This window comes from Homarus americanus, unplaced genomic scaffold (genome assembly GCF_018991925.1).
Source record: "Homarus americanus isolate GMGI-L3 unplaced genomic scaffold, GMGI_Hamer_2.0 scaffold50281, whole genome shotgun sequence".
NCBI lineage: Eukaryota > Metazoa > Arthropoda > Malacostraca > Decapoda > Nephropidae > Homarus > Homarus americanus.
The window spans coordinates 2,558,186-2,580,275 of record NW_024742338.1 but is presented as its reverse complement, the minus strand read 5'-3'; the positions used below and the strand labels follow the sequence as shown (position 1 = coordinate 2,580,275).

Below are 22,090 nucleotides of genomic sequence, written 5' to 3'. Positions count from 1 at the left end.
CAAAGTAAAAACCTTCTGACTGAGAAATTTCCTCACAAAAACTGTTCTGCAGATAAAAATAAAATGATACAGATGCAAAATTTGGTGATTCTTACAAACCAGTCAACTGTTCTTGTGTGAATGTTGCACACACACACACACACACACACACACACACACGAGACTTAACTTGTTGGAAAATGAAAATAAAATTTGAAAGCATTTTTATTCTACATGTCAGATAAATAATTTCAAAACATGTCTTTCACAAGACAAGTACTAAATGAAGCTAATTAAATTTGCTTTTTCATTTTAAGAATAAGAAATAAATGTATAGAAAGTACTTAACAATACATAAATATATACATCACATTGTGGTTATGTATTGAAACTGTAAACAGTTTTATGTTTCAATTCTCAACACTTCTTATACTCAAATATATATACTGTCCAGTATATATATAGTATATAAATTTATATATATATACCTGTATGTTTACATATACATAACCTTTCAAGCTGCATTATAAGAACACTGGCAAGGTATATGTTGATTCAGAAAATGTTGATTACTGACCAAAAAAAAAAAGCAGAAACAAAAATAAACTTATGGAATGAGTCAGGTTAAGGAGAGTAAACAATAACTTTACACAGTTTCTCCAACCCGACAAACCTCTACCAAAACACAAGGTGATACAGTATAAGCCGCCAGAACTACTGCAAAGCTCATCTACTCGTGGCAAAGACACCAATTGTCACCAAACAAATACTGTAATGTATACAGTACATCCCTGATTATATCATTCCAAGTGGGAGGCCGACACACATTGGAGTGACAATGTACTCATCAGTCCTCTATTCTTTGAGCACTTTAAATCATGTCCTGGAAAACTTAAAAAAAAAAAAAGTCCAAATATTTTAATCACAAAAATGTTACGTTCTCATTAAATTTCCACATAAGGTTAGACTTTTATTTCCTTTGTAATGATAACCGTCATAGTCTTTAAGTTAACAGTAAAATGATGCTCATATGCTCCAGGACTCACAAAGTGGACTGTCATAAATGCTCTTGAAACTGGACTTTACAAGGACCCACAAAAAAAAATGGACTTCACGCTTATTCACAAGGTTGGACTTTGCACTGTCTCACGAGGATGGACTTTGCACTACTGTGGAAGAGGTTTAGTGAACTGAACACGCCTTGAGAAACGACCACATTTATACGTAACAGAAACTGAGAAATGGTTGCCTTTGGTCCTGACAGATCTCTGAGTGCGTGAAAAATGGTTCAGAGTTCATGAGTTTATGTTACTGTACTACAAAATATATATGTCAAACAACAACCGGTAATAACACAAATAACTACATCATAATTGGGGAAATATTTATCACATTTCCACGGTCAGTTGTGAGTGGAAGTTTCACTCCATTTAGTAAGGAATATAACAAAGTGGATACATAGACAGATAAACCAAGAGATAGAGAGATAGGTAGCTGAATGGACAGGCAGATATACAGATGGAAATTTTAGTATAACACTTTAGAAATACAGTATAATATACAGTATTCAACAATACAGTATCTTAAGAATTACAGAAACTTGAGATAGGAGAGCATTTTATAGATTCTATAACTGGCCAAGTGTGGGTAAAATTTGAATCAATCCAACTCTCAAAAAAAAATTATATATATATATATATATATATATATATATATATATATATATATATATATATATATATATATATATATATATATATATATATATATATATATATATATATATATATATATATAAATATATATATCAGACTTAGAAACAATGTCATGGAATTTATTTTCTGAAGTGTTGTGTCGTGCAGTGCTGAAGGAGAGACAACACATCAATATACAGAGCTTGACTTGTCCCCCTCCTAGTCTGGAAGGCTGGGACTCATAACCCAACCTTCCTGTATCCACCATCTCTACCAAAAAAGATGAGAGTACTACAGTATTTACTCTTGTTTCCATTAAGCAGGAATATTTACATTTGCTAGTCTTTTAACTCATTAATATCGCATAAACTAACTTGGAACACAGGCACATGCTTACAGATCTTAGTTGTTGAAGCAGACATATACAACAAAACTGATTCTAGCCACCCTGCATTATAATGGTCTGAACAAATTAAATTAATATGTCTAACAACAAGATCAATAATTACTCTATATTGTAAGTGGTGAACAGAGGAGAGGAACACAGTTCTAGTGGGATGCACCTTATGTATTTTGCTTTTCATTTACCATCACATAATTATTTAATGCCGGACGACTCTACTTCATAAATACAGTGAGTTGTGATGAGTGTAGTGAATGTCTGAGGGAGACCTGAGCCACTGAGTACACTACATACTGTGTACATCAAGTGTATGAGCAAGTGTTTGAGTGGAGTGTTTTCCACTTGCTGTCTTTGTCTTTATTACTTTGTACACTTATTTAGCATTTATTCTCCTATTTTTTAGGCTTTTCTGCCCCTTGATTCACTTAACACAAAACTGAGAAATAAGCCGAGGCAACACACAAAAAACACATACGCCGTAATGCCGGTTTCTACTTATTTTTAATGCTCATTTTAAAAACAATACAAACACTAAATTAAACTAAACATTAAGGTATTATGTCTTTGATAGCAGGTGTGAAGACAAGTGTCGGTACATGACTAGGCTCCTAAGTACAGCATAATCACAAAGGTGGATTAAGAAATTACAGTGTGAAGAAGAGAACTCCTCGTTGAAGAAATCTGATCAAAGAAACTTGTGTGGTCTCTCTCCTTGCACTTTTCCTTGTTAAAAAAATATATGTTTTGTATTATATTTCCTGTAATTTGGCATATTTTTACATTTATGTTTATAATTGCTTTTAAACTTACTAAATCTAAACATACAACTTATACAGGTTCCTTAGTTAGTTTTGAGGATGTGTGTGTGTGTGTGTGAGTATACAACATTATACAGTACAGTATGTCATACGGTGAGGTAAGGTCAAGGCATACAAACACCCGGGGCTATTAAGAGTGGGGCCTCCTTAACCCATTATCAATATTCAAGTAAAAATATATGGGTTATACATCAGAAAAAAAAAACAAGAATTACCAAACAAAAGACAACCTCACAGAAAAATAATAAGAATACTGCTTCATAAATGCCTCTCTAAAGGATTATCACACATATGCTTGTATAAAAAAGTAGAGCAAAGATGAGTCAGTTTGGTCATGCAGGAAAATTCTGACCACGCTTGACAAAATTACTCATGAATAACAATTTGGATCAAGCACATCATCTCGATAAAACTGAGACAATACAAAAGTTACTCATTTAAATATTGTGTTTGTTCGAAAAATTCCAGACACAGAAACCCGTGGCTCGTGGGCAGTCTGGCATGGGAGATAGTAACAGCTACTGCTCAAAGTTATGTCAAATCTACCTAGTCCTGATAAATCCATTACGCACACAATTTCCTGGATTATTTATAATACAAACATCAAAACATAAACACCAAAAATAGGTTAATGAGAAACAAAATGTACTGAAAGGCTAAATAATAGAGGAAGTGAAGAGATGAAGCACAGTAAACCCCTTGTATATACTGCACTTTCTTTTACACCTTCACGTTAAATCTTTTACACGGTGAGAGCACAAAGAAAGGTACTATATAGAAGAGTATGGGGTTGTACTCACCATTAAAGGCTGTGGTTGTCTGTTTAAATGAAAAATACACAAAATGATGGAAATAAAGAAGGAAACATGATAGAGACAAAGAGAAAAACATGATGGGTCTCAAGTCCAATAACAGAAGACACTTGGACACAAGACGTCTCGTTCAATGGACACTTCACTAATTAATTTTACAAGTTTAGCAACGTACAGCATAATAGCTCAGGCAACACATAATCTATTCTTTAACAGCATTGAAAATAACGGCTCATATAAATACGTCACAGCATAAGACTTCAGAAGATGTTTAATATCAAGGCATCAAGTATACAGTACAGTTTATAAAAATCAAGTAAAATGAATGGTTCAGAAACTGTATAAATATTTACTTGCCATACAGTTAAATGTGTGATAAAGTAATGGGGGTAACATGATGACCACATTATATACAAAGATGGAACCTAACATGCCTTGAAAAAAAGGTTGGAAGTCATGAAGAATGCTTTTTATGAAATTGTAAATACTGTAAACCAACAATCAACCAACCATTGCTGAAAGCTGTTTTATGCACCATGGTTCTGTTTACCATATGATTACAAAAAAAATCGAAATTTTTCCCCCTATGCGATGGAAGAATTTGATTGTACGCAGGGTTTCTTTGGTGTGGAGTAACTCGAGGTAAACACTACTTGGTTTGTTTGTTACCGGGAAGGATAAATTAAGGAAGCTACATCAGTTGATACAGAGTGTTGGGTAACCACTCTTAAATTTCTGTGTCAAGATATTATAGCATTTTGAGATGTTAAATGGAACTAAAGAATATAATTACCTATCCCTACTTCAAATATCAGGGAAAGTATTATCATTTTTTTATATATACCTGTCCAGTATAGTGTTTTAAAACAGTTCCTACAACCAAACAAGTGGACAGGTTCATTAGTAACTAATCCCTGCCTCACACACCACACAAATACAGGTACTCTTTTATATCTTCTGTATATCCATCCGCTTCACTATTTACCATAAGTAAACACACACACACGCACACGCATGCACACACACACACACACACACATATACACACATACACAGTAGCACCTGACATCTCTGAAAAACGTCAGGAACTAGTCAATGAAAATTATACATAAAAAAGTCAATGTTGCCAGCCCCAGGAGAGCAGTGCACCTCCAGGCTACTACAGTACTCCCTCCCCCAATCCTCTGAACCCTCAACTACTTTACTTTAACCAAAGTGAATAAAGTTGTGGCCACATAATGTTATGATACGTGTTTAATTTCTTCTCTTCTGTGGTACAAATATTCATACTGTATTGTAGCTAGATATTGTTATACAGGGTACAGTAATAACCATTTACACTTGAGTTTTACATCTCCCTTTAAAATTGAAGAAAGAAAATACACTAGAAGGTCAGTGTGGCCAGTACTGTACTCGACTGCTTTAATTTTCCAAACAGTAAATTTAGGTACACTGTATGCATTCACAGCTTGGTGGACTTGGGGTGACCTTCGCACAAACCCATTACCCTTACGACAGGTGGTGACTACTCGGTCATCACAGCTATCAATACTACATACACACTAATACTGTACTATAAGGTAGCCTGTACACCTGCTCACCCATGCAATACCATGATCACTCATGTGTAAATGTGTCATTTATTCATTTAGTTCTGTGGAGTACAAATTAATATTACAATATAATATACATTGGATTTTTCATTACATTAAATAACTATTACATTGTATCTTTAATATCCCTTGAACAGTACTGGACAGTTATTGTTTCATGTGAATACCACATACAGTACGTACACTCAACTACACTGATAACGCTGAGGACCACAACACCTGGTATCCAATAAATTGCCTCTCCACTGGGGTCTTGATGCACGCACATACATGTGTGTGTGTGTGTGTGTGTGTGTTGGGGAGGTTGCATGTACAGTATGTATTTACAGGCATGTGTAATCACATAAAATGTCAAACTAAAGTGATTCCGTGTGTTGTTCATAAGCTATCAGGCAGTGCAGAACCCCATCATACAAGTACAGTATAAAAACTTCTCAATTAATAAGACAGCAGGCATTTAGGTCTTTGTCCTTCATTATCAGTTATCAACATACAAAAAAAGTTTTCCATCGTTATACTATGTGACAGTACAGAACATAGAGAGTAAAGTCTGCACGAGTCTGCCCCTCTTTGGTATCGCACAACCAGGCTCCTTAAATACCTCCTATACACATAGTTGGAATGTAGCATAAATAACACATCATCATCACCATCACACTGCTAAAATACCTTTACTGTAGTAGGAAATATTTCTGGCTATCAATTCCTGTATCTTAGGCGACAACAAACCATAAAATATATCTACAACTACAGTAATTTCTTCAAGATAAACTAATCCATGGCATGAACCAAGTACAGTACAGTATTGTAGACTTAAAAAAAGGAGCAAGAATTTTGGTATGTATAAAGTCTGACAATATTTTCAAATACTTTTCTATGATATTAAACCTCAAAAAAGAAGTTGAAGAGACAAAAACTATCACTGTGAGCTTTGTGTTGTGCTGTTGTATGTTTGTGACAGTCACATATTTTCACCAATAAAAGATATACAATGAACATCATGCCATAACTCTGCATCACTGAAGTGTCTCATAACCACCACACACTCTGACGGGTTAATATGGACTCTCACCACCCACGAAACCTTACATCACTAACAATAATCATCATCCATCAATTAAATATATATCTCCCCTCAATCCTAACTGACCTAACCTAACCAAACCTGTCCTAAGAAGGCTATTTACACTCAGCTCAGGTCAACTCAATGTGTGTGAGGGCTACTGGCTGCTGGTAACAATATATTTTGGTGACGAGTCCTGTTACATTCAACAACATTACAGCTATAAAGTATATAAAATATTTACAAGACTCTTTCGAGATTCCCTGACAACTCCCATCTTACCAATGGTTTTATAACACACAATAAGGTTCTCAGCCACACCACATAAACCAAATGAAGATCTATGTCAGCAAGCTGGAACTAATGTACTGGTAGTCCAAGCAAAACAATCATTCCTTAAACTATACTTCCATCTCTGCATACTGGTACTTCTCTGTGCTTAGCTTACTAAGTATCAATGGTGAAATAAGGTTGGGTTGGGTTAGGTTAGAGACGGTAAATTAAGTATGGGCTAATCTCCAGGTCATGTGAATTTTCAAAGACTGGAACAATTCTCTTCTTTCATACATTGCAAAAGAAACAAAAAATAAATAGTATAGGGAATAATGTTTGGTTCTAGAGAGATAATTCTACTTGAGATTCTACATGATTAAACTATTAAAAGAATCTGATATAAAGCACAGGTACAGTATTTCCTCTTTTGTTATGTTCAGGAATGTTTTAAGAACTGTACGAGACTCATCAATGTCATCCTCTCAGCATTACAGTACATTGCTTCACTGATATACACACACATACACAAACATAACATACACACAAACACATATACTGTACTCCTGTACTGTATACTTGGAAACACCTGTACTGTATATACACACACCATACCCAAACACACCATACACACACACACATACACACTCACACATACACACAAATACATACATAAACACACAGACACATACTGTATACTAACATGATCAAGCCTTTATTCTCGATTTTCACAAAGTTGGATCATCGTCTATACTCAGGATTATGCTGTAGTATATATTACAATATGATGCAGTGTATATATTACAGTATGTTGGGCGGGGTGTATATATTACAATATGCTCGAGTGTACAATATATTACAGAACTAATAATCGATAACAAGTGTAGAGGAGGGGGAGGGGGGTGGGGGGGGGGGTTTGGGTCATGCAACAAAATTCAGCTATATGGTACAGTTGTAGTACATGTTTACACACAACTGCGGTTAAATATCAAAATAGATCCAAACTATCCACAAGTATTATTAAAAAATATATAAAACCTCAGTAAGTAACTCTAGTCATGGCGATGATGTTGTTGATGTTTTATTGGGTGGGGGGCGTTCCTGCTACTACTGAATCGTATAAAATCATTCCAAGAAAAAACAAAAAACAAAGGTAACTACCAACATGTCACAAAACCTCAGAGATGAAATATACTTTTTATTTATTTATTTATTTATTTGGCTGCATCTTTTGTTATTGTTCTTTTTTATTGTACAGAACTTCCTCATCTAGTCCTGAAAAGAAGAAAAAGAACAAAATTATACATGTGTGAACAAAAGAACATCATGCACACTTAAGCATTGGCAAACATGCATGAGAGAGAAGAGAGAAGGAGAGGAGAAAAGAGGAAAGAAGAAAGTAGAGAAGAGGAAAGAAGAAAGGAGATAAGAGAGGAGAGAAGAGAGGAGAGGAGAGGAGAGGAAAGAAGAAAGGAGAGAAGATGAGAGGAGAGAATAAAGGATAGGAGAAGAGAGAGAAAGTTGCTCTATCAAGTGTCTCAATAAAACACTTGAATACAATACAGCAGTCATGACCTGGATCTGAAACCGTAATAAATAATACCTGCAATAACAATAATAATTATAATATTGTAAAAACAAATAATAATAATAATAATAATAATAATAATAATGCCACAATAATAATAATTAAGCCACAATAATAATAATAATAATAATAATAAAAATAATAATAATATACCAGCAAGAAGTGTTATGTTGTGGGAAAATGTCAAACACGGTACAGTACTGTATTACTCCCAAGTTAAAATATCCACATATGCAAGCACGTAGACACACACCACAGGCTGTACACCCCTCAACTTCATCATGGTTATGACTACCATGTACCACAGCATCATGTCTCCTTACACCAGACACAGAAAATTCTAGGAGATATGTAGACCAATTCATCACAAGCATTTGGCAATATCCCATGATACGATAGTTACCTTCAATAAGATCATCTTTGGATGGTGGTGTGCAGACCACGTACACACTACACTACACGAGTCATAACTTTCTATACAGGGTCTCACAGATCAACAACCATCAAGATATTATTACTAGTATTAAAGGCTGCCTTCAGTGGTAGAAACTTGGTAAATACTGTACAATAGTACAGCATCTCTTAATTAGTATTTATTATATGAATTTAGGCTTTTTCCAATTCCTTTGGCATATTTTTCATCATGGCCACAACATGACACATGCAACAATCCTGATGTAAGAGTGCTGACCGAAAGAACAGTCACTGTGAATACATTCCTTGTGCTCACTGTCTCTTCTGTAACAGCCCGAAGGTCAATTCACTTTAAACTGAATTCAGCAGGAAATACAACATTTGTTCTACGGAAGATATAAGGTAAAAATGGTTACAGTAATTGTTACTTATAAACTGCAATTCATATTCAAATTTATTTTTTAAATGTAACCATATGGAAATAAGTACTGTGGTAAGACCTATGTTTATATACTGTACAATAACAACTGAGGCTCACAGAACTGAAGAACAAGTGCCGAAAATGAAAAACAGAGAAAAATGCAGTTAATGCCTGTAAACATTCAAATTACCATAACTTTGGAACTAGCGAAGATATTGAAGTGATTCAAGTAGCAGATTGTACCATTGTTAGTGCAGATTTAATTGGTGCTAGTGAAAGACATCATACAAAGTGTTTTCAGGCATACTGGTGCTTGTCCTACTTCAGATCTGTGCTCCTCAATTACTGCCACACTAGTTTGTTCAACATAACAGTTGTACAGTCAGCAAAAACAGTATCTGCACCTTTTCAGTGTTATACAATATGACAAACTGGACCAAGAATTCTGACAAATGCATTCCATATGTCGAGTTGCCACTTACTCTTTACCTTCTGTTTTCTATGAGATGATTAATTATGTCAGTGTGCACAATGTGCTTCACGTGATATGAATAGAACAGTGAGCACCTCTTTATTAGCTTGTGTTATAATGAAGGGGTTTTGTAAGCTTGTTTCATAACACATTTAATTTTTTACAGCAAATGATGTGAAATAGTGTACAGTATTGTTTACAAAATGTAGTGCAGGTATTTTATATTAATTCTTAGATGAGGTTTTATATTTCGTCCAAAATTTTTACTTATATCAAATATAAGTACAATATACTGTACAGTACTCAGGAGCTACAGCAACTTCACTTCATCTCATAATAAAGCAATTTACAGTATGTGAAATTCTTATACAGCAACTCATTTCCTCCTGGTGGAAGACATTTCTTATGTAATACAAGGTAGTATATGTATAATTATTTTAGTGTCTGTTTTTCGTTAAGGTCGTCTATGTATTCCTGTTAATTTCTCTAGTTTAACTATACATGAACCCTCAACATTCACGGGGGTTAGGGTCCTCACAAACACCGTGATTATCAAATCCGCAAATGTTAAACTTAAGACCTTATGGGAAATATGGGGTTAGGGGATCCACACCCTTGAAGAGCTACCTTTTATAAGTAATATTGCACAGTTAAACATAGTAAATATAATATATGTAAAAACATAGTAATATACTGTACTGTAATCACCGATGAACATGATGACGATGATGGTGGTGATATTGGAAAGGAATTAGGTGGACGTGGGGTCATGCTCCATTTTTTTCCAGGTAGTGTTATGGGTTTGAAAAGTTACTTTGGTGCTTTTTTGGGGCACTTGCAGAAACACTTGCATGAATATTTGCCCCATTTTCTATTATTGAGCTCACGGTTGACTCATACCATAATGACGTTCCACAGTTGCCGCACTATCACCCTAAGCACGGCGATCAAGCAACTCCAGTCTTTTGCTTAAAGTTATTACTTTCTTCTGCTTCTTTGCACTTGATCCAGTCACCCCACTCATTGTCTGCTTAGGAGGCATCACTAAGGACATAAAGTCACCAAAATGAGCAATAATAGCGAAGTCATGTACAGTAAATAAAGCGTCCTTTGGAAACGCCAAGAACTACAGGAAAATGTGACCACAAACCATGAATGACCAGTGAATAATCAAATCTGTGAAAGTTAAACCCGTGAATATTAGGGTTTACTGTACAGACATATCATATTTGTTAAACAGTGTTTCACACAGTCAGAAATACCAACCCTAGCAAATGAACACAACCACAGTCACAGTGATTATTTCAAAGGCTATCAGACCAGGGGTGAAGATCCTTTTGTTGACTGTACAACACTAAATTGAATATTTACAAGTCCCTAAATGTAGCACTGACAAGTTGATGCCTCCCTCACTCATCAACAGACCAGCATGACTGCCTCGACTGTAAGTGCTTATGAGGGTCTATCGTCTTGACATTTGTACATCTACAAGTTGTTTCCTTTATAAAGTCTTCACCTCCTAGGTGTCATGCAGTCAGTCACAGAGAAAAGCTAACATCAACAGTACAATATTATATTACAGTTTCTTATTATATCTCAAGAAAGGAGATGAGATATAAGAATATATACAGTATATACAGTATCAAGACACCTTAAAAGTCCTGTTATTGCCAAGTGACATGATTACATACGTAGTTTCATTAAAAAAGAAAGTTCACTGTAAGAGAATTTACCGAATACTGTACAGTACATGTAGAGACAACACATAACAAATACTATACAGTACAGTACATGTAGAGACAACACAATGTCCACCACTGAAGGTACAGTACACCCTTTAAAGGACGGACAACACCACACCATTACAATACACCTGTAGTTATGTAAGACACAGGTAAGACAAACTTTACAGGAAGATATATAACTAGAGCATTAAAACTAAAAAAATTCATAGGAAGGTAAGGTTAGGTTCAAATAGTTTTGGTTAGGTTGGGTTAGATTAGATTAAGTTGGGTTGGCTTAGGTTAGATTAAAATACGTATGGTTAGGTTACGTTAGATTAGATTAAGTTAGGTTACATTAGATTAAGTAACTAAATCATGTCTAGCTGTGATGTCTGTAACCCATTCAAGATGTCGGTAGAGAGAGCATGTAGCAACACTGCACAGGGGAGGTTATTCATTGTGGGATTTTTCTGTCTGCCAGGGCTTGTACCTTACACCCAGGAATTTCATGTGTTCCCATACCCTCAACACTTAGTTTACTGGCCAGTCACATGTGCTAACTAGTCATTCAGGGACACTGTTAAACTGCTAAATGTGAGTGGAGGAGCTGTGTCTTCCCCATTATTACTGGATATGTGTGAACCATTTAAGTCTTTGCAGCCAGCCAATGAGTGTCTAGCTATCCTACTGGTATATATTTACTGTATGAAGTTATGATTAAGTCAATGGTTTCACAATTAGAAAGTCAAGAGATGATGCTGAGTGTACCAGTAATGGGCAGTATGAGCAGCACTAGCCAAGGTCAACATGGCACAGCTGTCAATAACACTGCATGAATAAAATGTCAGCACTGTACTGTAGAGGTTATTGTGAAGAGATGAGAGCATGTGTCTGAGGGTGTTGTTATGTCAAGAGATGACTATCATTGGAGTCAACACAGTATTTACACACAGCCATATTACAAAGGGTTTTAAAGCTGAGGTTAATGTTATGAAATGAAAATTCTAATGACTTTGGAGCTAATTTCAAAATCCTTCTATTCTAAACTGTATCAGTCAGTTCAGTGAATAACAATCTACTGTAGACTGATTTGAATTAACTGACTCCATCATCCCGAATAAAAGTGTAATATACATGAACAGTTCCATGGATGACATACCAGAATATCTAATTATAGCTACAATTCATACTTCAGGTTCTGGTTACAAGCTTCAGCGATTATTATAAAGAATAATAACTTTATAATACTAATGAGTTTTATTTGGATCAACATTGCAGCTAAAGGTGATTAACATTGATTGACTAGAATGATAATGTGGAGCTCTTAACTTCCCCAGTTAGGACATCATCAACAGGTCTGTGCCGATATACCTGGCGCTGATATTTTCTCAATCATAATTGCTCCATAACTTTAATTTACCTGGCTGTCAACTTGTCATCTTATTAAATATCTCAATAATCACTTCAGTAACTTAACATCACAATGATCTTAACCTTTCAATACAGTATATGCATAATATTTCTTTAGTACAGATGTGAAGTCACAACACCAATCTAATACTCAAAATCTAACTCCAGAATCCCCCCAAATGCACAAAAATACCTGAATGACTCCACACCCTCCACCTCAGAACTACTCCCAAGGCAACACTGATGACACAGACCCCAAATGAGACAAGACCTTATAAAGAAATGGGTTCCTGTATGCCACATGGGATTCAAATACATTACAAAGTGACAATCCCCTGGAGAGTAGGTCATCTAACTTACTGTACAAGACAACACTGAATAACTTCTAGTTAGAGCAGCTGAAAAAACCAATGAACTCAAGAATGGAAGAGCAGAGGGACCTAATGAAGAAGAGGGTAGTCGTGGGTGGAAACAACAACGGACTCCAGTCCTAGCTGGCTCAAACTTATCCTATCCAGAACAAAGAGTAAGACCCAAGAGGTCCCAATCTAACTAGTTAGTGACGTTAGGGCTATTAGGATTGATGATCATTGAAACAGTAATTTTTTGGTTAAAAAATAAAAGTGGATAAGGAGGACACAATGTCTCACCTCAAAGACTGAATGGAAATGACTCATTCTTCCTGTCTGAGGTTAAAGAAACATACAGAGAGGTGGATTGCCAGGGATCTTAAGTAGAAATGAGCACAAGTCAGTTAGATCAGATCAGACATTAAACAAAACAGGAAAATATTTAGTCTATGGCAAATATATCAACTTCATGCTAAGTTTGAAGGAACTCAGTACAGGAAGTCCCCGTGTGAACTTGTGTTAGGTGGTGACTACCTGTCTGTACATAACAAGACAAGACCTGGTTGCTGAAGAACACTATGACAGGTAGTGGGAGAGCAAACTACTTGTTCTAGTCTGAAGTCATGGCACACCTCAAGGCAACACACTGGCAGTTAAATTTTCTAGTTTTATATGGAAAACACATATCTCTTCATGATCTACCCAACAATGTGTATTAGAGCCATAGTCTACATTTCTAAACAAACAGTCTTGAAAGCTTAAGGAAATGTTGGCAAATATTGACTTATTTACATATTATCAAACTGACCATTTCCAGGAATTTTAAATAACAGGGGAAACCTTTCTGTAATAATGTTGTTTTTTATTGATCTTGGTATAATATACACTATTAGCATTTAAATATGTACTTACAAGTAGGGAAATGATTATGAGATGCGCTGGACACTGATGAAGGACTGAACACACACTTTAATTTGGTCTTAATCAATACTTAATATTATATTCACACTCCTGTGTTTCAAAGCTATTAAGAACTTTGTCTTTTACATCTTTACTCCCAACCTATTTCTTGATGTACTGTACAGTGCTGGGTGTCTGAGCGTAAGTCACCAGATAACAGTTGGGTCAGTGACAAAATATTACACAGTTTGCAGTAAATCATCCATAATGGTTCATAGTCAGAAACAAATTACAGTACTGTGTCCTATATTGAACATCTAAGTTTATTATATTTATATTTCTGAATCTACAATCTAAATCTGAAAGTGAATCATGATGAATCTTACTCCTCCCACTGTCCTCACCTGAGTGTCTTATGTCACCTGTTCACAATAATCTAAGCTGCCTCATATGGAGTCCAAAATTTCAAAAGCTCTGAGAATACGTCAACAATGTTTAAACAACACACATAACTGAGTTTTGGATTGTATCAGTTTTGACTTCTGCATAAACATTTCAATTACCATTTTCTAAAAACACAACGACAAGTTACTAATATTCCACTGCCTCTCTTTAGTCAGCCTTTACGGGCTATCACAGGAAGATGGAAAGAAAATGTCATTCACATCCTGCCACTGTTTCTTCAGTGCACAATAACAGGTAACCTACAGCTGGAAGCTTAACTAGCTGCCTCCTAATGCTAATGGCATCGCTAAAGTTTGACATTTACAATCAGATAAAAAAAATATGAGTAAATAAGCTTTAGCTTTAAGAATTATTGATCATATAAAGAAGCAAGTTTTTTTTCTGCAGGAAGATTATTTTGTAAACTGGGAGTCAAAGTGAACATGTTACTAATGGATTTGTATCTCCAAGAGGAAGCTCAGTCCATGGCTCTGTTGTATGTGCCGTGTTAAAAACAGTAAGTGTTTTATATAACAAAAACGTGAGCACTGCATAAAAGGGTACAAGTCATCCTCACATCACGGGCAACAATACTTGTCAAAGGTAATGTTATCAGACACATGAGTCACTGTCAAGTCTTACAACACAGCAAATGATAAGAAATGTACCTAGTGTGTACTTCCTAAAGTATAATTCCTCAGCAGACATGTTTAACAACAAATGCTTTTTCATTTATCTATATACAAATAATTATCCACCTGTCCCTCAAGTATAATTTACTTTTTGCAGTGTGACAATTTTTCACAAGTTTTCTAATCTCAACTGATAATTGGCAGTCAATTTCATCCAATTACTTAGCTTATCAAACAGAAAAAAAATTATACTGAAAATTCTATCAAGCCTTCACATCCATGGCTGACATATTTGTGTAAGGCAATGATGGATACTTTATCAGGAAAGAATATACAGTATTTATCATCAATATAATAAGTAACAACTCACAAATATGCCAATATCCTAGGAAAATTGATCAAATAAATCCTAGATCTAATAGTCCCAGTGTTAATAAGTCCTGCCCTAACCTAACCTAACCAACAGGCCTGGGGTTCTTTCATGATGGTCTGCAGGCTTAGATTGGACTAAGCTAGGTTGGATTAGGTTAAATTAGATTACGTTAGGCTTCATTAGGTTAGGTTAATAGTTATTATTAAGTAAGCTTAGGCTAGTTTAGGTTACGTTAGGTAAGATTTGATTAGGTTACGTTAAGTTAGATGCGGTGAGATTGGGTTAGTTTACATTACCCTAGGTTAGGTTAGATTAGAATAGGTTAGGTGAGATTCAGTTAGGTTAGGTGAGGGCCTATTAGAACTTAGACCCATTTAACCTCCAACCATTCCCACACAATTTCACACCCACTACTATGACCTCCACGGAATATCATCAGGAGTTTCTTAAAAAATGAAAGAAAAATTACATTGTATATAAGTTCACAGCATCAACAATATTGTGGATGGAAGACAGAGGAACACCAACCATTACAACCACTGGAAAAATAAAATATTAGGAAACAGTATTATCAAAAGGATACTTACATCAGTGTGTGCATGTGTGTGTGTGTGTGTGTGTGTGTGTGTGATTGTGTGAGTCCATGAGTGAGTGAGTGAGTGCATAGATATGTGCTTGTGTGTATTCGTGGGTGTGGAGAAGGAGATGCACATGAGGGATTCTGTACACAGTTATATATATATATATATATATATATATATATATATATATATATATATATATATATATATATATATATATATATATATATATATATATATATATATATATATATATATATATATATATATATATATATATATATATATATATATAAATTACCTCACATACCGACAACATCTCTGTGCTTCCGCAACAACACAAACAACAGCATCACACACACTCACACTTCCTCTGACTTAAGTAACTACAAATGCTTACTTATCATTACCAATTCACTGTGTTTGTTGTATGCATTGATGGTAATATCATCGACGGAGTTGATGGAGTAACCAGTGATGGAGTCTGGACTCTGGAGGGAAGCGGTGTAAAGAGGGTTAACTGGGGTCTGGCCATCACCAACCACCTCTTCTGACAAGCTGCTGTAAGGAGCACTGTTTGACTGTTAAGAAAGAAAAATCATTAGCCTATGTTGAAAATGTTATCCATGAAAGTTAATCTGAATCATAAGGTGAAAAATTAATAGAATTATTGTACACATACACATGCTTAATCTATCCTCCATCTCAAAATTTTAACTTTTAACCCTTATGTGGCGATTATTTGTAAATTTCACGTGACTGTACCCGACAATAGATTTTCAGGATTGTCAAAAAGTTAAAGAACTATTTGATGGTTCGAACTCACTTCTGGTTATGCCAAAATATGTGAAAAAATAAATAGTACTGTACTGTATAGACTTCTAGACACAAAGAAATTCTGATATATTATGGGACTACTGTACTGTACCTATACTGTATTCTACTGAGGAATAATGCACACAGAGCAAAATACACACATTACCCAAAGCTTTCATACCTGATATATATTCTGCTGAGGGAATTCAGTGCCTGGAAGGGGCAATGAGCTGGTATCATCATCATCTTCTGATTTATAAGAGAAAACAATATTCTCTACCTGTTCACGACTCTTCTGTCTGTATCAGAGGAGAGAAAAATGATAAGTAATGATAAGATTATATTCTACTGCAATGTAATCAATATATGTAAAACAGGCAATTTTATGTAGGACAAATTCTTTTTCTTTTAATTATTTCCAGCCATCCTGACCCATAGCCATTTTCAACACTTGCGTGGATTAGACCTGATCACCTGATGGCATATTTGAAGCAAGTTCTACCGTTGATGTCCTTCCTATTGCTGACCATCTTTACAGTGGGAACTAGGCATTATATGTAGGAGTTTTAAAAATTCCTACAACTGCATTATGAAAAACACAAGTCCCTCATTTCTTATTTATTTACACAGTGTACAGTACTAATCAAATGGTACGTGAGGAGTATAAGATTATAACTGTCAAAGAACACAAATATGAATCACACACAAAATTTTTTTACCTGAACTTCCAGTGGAATATACTGGATGTATCATTTTAAGTATAACTGATAATTACTTTTTGAACCCTAATTTGCCTGAAGAATCCCAATACTTACCCAAAGAATTCCGATATAAAAGTATAGTAGATTAGAGGAGCGAGGAGAGAGAAGTAGGTCCAGGTCGTTGCGTTGACGAGGCAGAGTCCTGCAGCCATGCGGACATGATACAGACCGCTGCCAATGCTCTGGATCAGGTTCAGCACGGCCAAGAACCCCAGGTACACATAGAATGCACGTTTCACTGAAAGATTGAGACACATAAATGAATTAGCAGCACAACCTAACATAACATTCCTAGGTTTAGTAACCAGATGTGGTGATTCTACATACAAATAATTATCCATGTACTATATATAATTGTGAACACCAAAGCAGCTGCACTGAATATACTTCCAATTTATCATAGAGAAGTTTCATTTGAATGTAAAACTTTATAAACTTTTCCCATTAATCTTTTAAATCATAAAATTGCTATTCCACTGATGTGTTCATGACTCAATGCCTCTCTCCCTTTCAGCAGTAAAATTAACACTCTACACTTCCTCTTTGGATCAGAGCAAATTTCAGAGGGTAGACCCACAGCATTCCCCAGACAACATAGTTTGATTAATTCAGTTACAATGGACTGGTGGAGACACAGGAATGGGAGGCAGTGAGAGACAACAGAGTACTGGGAGACATCTCTTGGAATTTAGAGACTTAATCATGTACTACAACAGAATAAACCATAAAAAAAATTTAATAATATTAAAAATGCCAGTTATCTGAGGTTTTCAGATAACCTGAGCATTAAATAAATGGATTTGTAATATATCTCTGCAATGGGTATTGCAATATTCTAAATTATGATTAAACAATGCCACTGTCAAAGTAAAAAAAAATTAAATCATAAATGAGACAACAGTCAACTCACTCGGCATCCAGAGGAGAAAGAGAGCTTCCTCAACCAATCAAGTCTTAACACCAAGATGAATGAGTAGATCTGAAGAAAAAAAAATGAAGTGAGAAATGATTCAGTTTGTTACAGTACTGTAATAATTATCTCAGCATTCATGTATGACAACTATGTAAAAAAAAATTATATATATATATATACTCTCGTGTTTCATAAAATTCTACCAACAATATGTTTCACTTTGTCAAGAAAGTAAATTACAAGAATAAAAACATGAAGATAAATTGTTGCTTATATAGACATTGTATAGAAAGTAAGAACAGCCAGGGCAATATATATACTGTACTGTACTGTAAACACAAGAAACTTACCAGTGTGAAGAAAATGGAGGAGATGAGCCAGAAAAGTGAGCCACCATGACCAAACAGCTCATAGTCCTTGCTGGGGACATCAAAGTCATGGTCAGGAGTGAGCACCTCCAGAGCTCCTTGTACCACAGAGTATGGCAGGGCGATCATGGAGGTTACAACAAGCACCCGCCTGATACTGGTCTTGTTGTCCAAGTGACCTGCATGAATAATAAAAAACTACAATACACATATGAACCATCAGAAATTACCCACCCTAAACATATCCCTTAGCAATGAAAAACTACAAGTAACATTAAGCGCACTAAAACTTTGCCACAAATTAAGTTCTTAAAAAACTCACCAAAAAAGACAGCAAAAAACACGCTCATCTCAGTGGCCAGCAGGAAGAAACGTACAATAACGTACAGTAACTTGTTGGCAACGTCTCCTGAGGGAGTAGCTGGACACGGTCATTGACACAACACATCTTGCCACAGATATCAATGTGTTGAGCCAAATCTGGAAAATTTTATAGAAATCATTCTCTGTGATGTACAGTATATAGTATGTTAAAGTCACCCTACTGGAGTGGGAGAGGGTTAGTAGGAGTGGAAAAAACTAATTCGTCATTCTTTAAATTTTACCAAACATTACTATTAAAATTTTGAAAGATTAGCAGACTTTGCTTATATTATTTATAAACATATTCACTGAGACGCTGAGGTGGCATAAGCACTGTACTGTGCAAGTAAAGGAGAATGTATAACATTGTTCTCCAAGACTCCAGACTTTTTAACTTGTTACCAGCAAACCTCTGAAACATCACTGGGAGATTTATGGAGATCTTCATTACGAAATGTGACAAATTCTTTAAATGACTCTGTAGTGGTTATAATGTCTTGTGAGAGTGAACAGTAAAAGATGTGTTAACCACAACTGAACACTGTAGTCCTCATGGTTCTATCTGCACAATAGAGACAAGAAACACTGATAAAATAAGCTGCTCTAGCATTTCTGGGGAGGATGAATATAAAATAAGCTAGCCCACTCACCAGGCCATAAAATGTTGCATATATAGGGCTGTGCACGGCACGCAACTGGCCTCGCACTGTTTATCTTGAGAAGGAGACCAATGAGAAATAAAAGTGTTGGCAGGAGCAGCAATAAGTCCCACACACGAACTCTGTAATGACGACTAACAGTAAGCTGGTAATTCATTTTTAGGGTGTAAAAGACTGTACCTCTATGTACTGTGTGATATTCATAATTAGGATCTCATGTATACATATTTAGATAATTTTAATAATAAATAGAATAAACATCAATTATATACCACATATCAGAACATAAAATATTATTAGCATCTTTCAATACAGTACATAAAGTATTGGTAATACTATACTGTAGACATCAGTGTAAAAGGAAGGAGGCACTTCAAGAAAATTTTCTGTGGGAGAAAACTTGTTTCTTACCTCATGGATAGAAAGAAATGGGTGAAGAAACTGAAAATTTCCTGCTTTCAGTTTTCCATTGTTTTTGTTAGAAGTGAATAAAGTGCGTCACTTGGATTTCCACATTCACCTTTCTCCTATTAATAATAATAAAAAACTACCTCACATAACCTAAAATAGATAACAAAATAAAGCCTTTCAATTCAAGGAAGTTAGGTTAGGTTTGGGAGGTCTAGTTAGTTTATTTTATTATGAAACATTGTTTGTCTCCTGATGCACACATGAGTAATACATACCAGCTTCCCTGATAGCTCCCTGAGTGGTGCAGAAGGATATTGAGGATGTAAACATTAGGAACCTAAATAGGAACACTGCAATTCCTCCAGCCATTTCTCTCTATTCATGAGGTAAGCAACAAGTTTCCTTCTATAGAAAATTTCCTTAAAGTGGCTCCATTCCATGAGTCTGACATCTTAAGTGTTAACAATTTCATTAATGTACCTTAAATTTAGAAGTTATTTCCTAGGAAAAGAAATCAATTGAACTTGATACACCTAATTCACAGTGGCAAGTGCTCAACTGCCTCTACGCCCCTGCACTAAACACACACACTACTGTCAAGTAAAACAATTCATCACTAAACTATGATTTTCCAAGAGATGAACCATTGAAGAATAAATAAAGTGGTCAATACTCTGTGGTTCACTTCTGATAATATTAGATACAGTTCTGTAATAGTTTGTTAAATATTTTGTTGAACCACTCAAGTCACAGAGGCCACAGCGTACTGTACTGTACTGTACTTGGCATTTTCTTAGTAAATTCAAAGTTACTTTTATGTAGTTCTGAAATAAGATCTATTAAATACAAATAAATAGAAATAATACAAGTTTTGTAAATAAATTCTGAAAACCATTAGTTTTTTGGTGCCAATTTTATAGCATTACCAAACATTCCCCTAAACAGTACAGTATACATTTGGCCAGGTTGCTGCTCTGGCCGGAACACTCTCGTCAAGTATTATACATTTTCTTCTTGTAACTTGGTCAGTAAGTGAGCATTCCTTAAATTACACTCGTATGATGCACTGAACCTTTACCAACCGTGTAAGGTTGTCTAAGGGTTGGTTTACTGTAATAATAATGTGAAAGTCTCAACCATGTACACACAAAACAACAAAATATGGACATCAGAAGCATAATTTTCTTGATTTCACCTTTACTTAACAAGGTGTGCAGAGTGCAGTAACAACTATCAACAAATATTTGATCCAAACATATCAAGAACTTAAGTAACGACCTTCCCCTACACTATAACCTCTGTAACTACAAGTACAATATGGTAAAGTGAGAATTTGTGATACACGGTGGTGAGAGCCAGACACCTCACCTGGAGTCTCCTATCTCCATGTACAAGATCAACTTGCAGAAGCCATCCTTCTCGAATGGTGGTTGTGTGGTGGTGGTGTTGTCAGGAGCAGTGGTGGTAGTGGTGGTTGTAGTGGTGGTTGTTGGTGGTGGTGGTGGTGAAGGAGTGGTAATGGTCGGGCTCCCCGTAGTCAGGGGATCCAGGCTAGTCGATAACACATCCGCCATTTCATAAATAAGAACTCCTCAACACGTCTTCACATCTCTCTACGTTGGTTGTGAGCTCAGACAGCGATATTAATCATAAGTATTTCATGAAGAATTTTTCAGGTAAGGTCTTGTTATGCTTGACATGGATGCGTCACGCAAGACGGAAACAATAATAATACAAGTGGAAATGAAAAAAGAGAGAAGCAGATCGAGACGGGCGGCAAGAATAGGTTCAGATTACGTGATCCTCTTCTGATCCTCCTTCTGCAATATAATTATTTT

General features: G+C 35.5%; 1 protein-coding gene across 1 annotated transcript; it reads right to left on the bottom strand.

Annotated features, from left to right (window-relative positions):
• Positions 1-191: 191 nt before the first annotated feature.
• On the bottom strand, positions 192-21,964 carry LOC121876750 (transmembrane protein adipocyte-associated 1 homolog). The gene is made up of 10 exons (XM_042382121.1): positions 21,621-21,964; positions 19,833-19,963; positions 19,168-19,299; positions 18,802-18,998; positions 18,449-18,517; positions 18,155-18,245; positions 17,593-17,776; positions 16,959-17,076; positions 16,362-16,542; positions 192-7,927 (listed from the first exon to the last, which is right to left on the bottom strand). The coding sequence occupies exons 1-10, from the start codon at positions 21,824-21,826 to the stop codon at positions 7,887-7,889; spliced, it is 1,350 nt and encodes a 449-aa protein (XP_042238055.1). The 5' UTR covers positions 21,827-21,964; the 3' UTR covers positions 192-7,886.
• Positions 21,965-22,090: the final 126 nt, after the last annotated feature.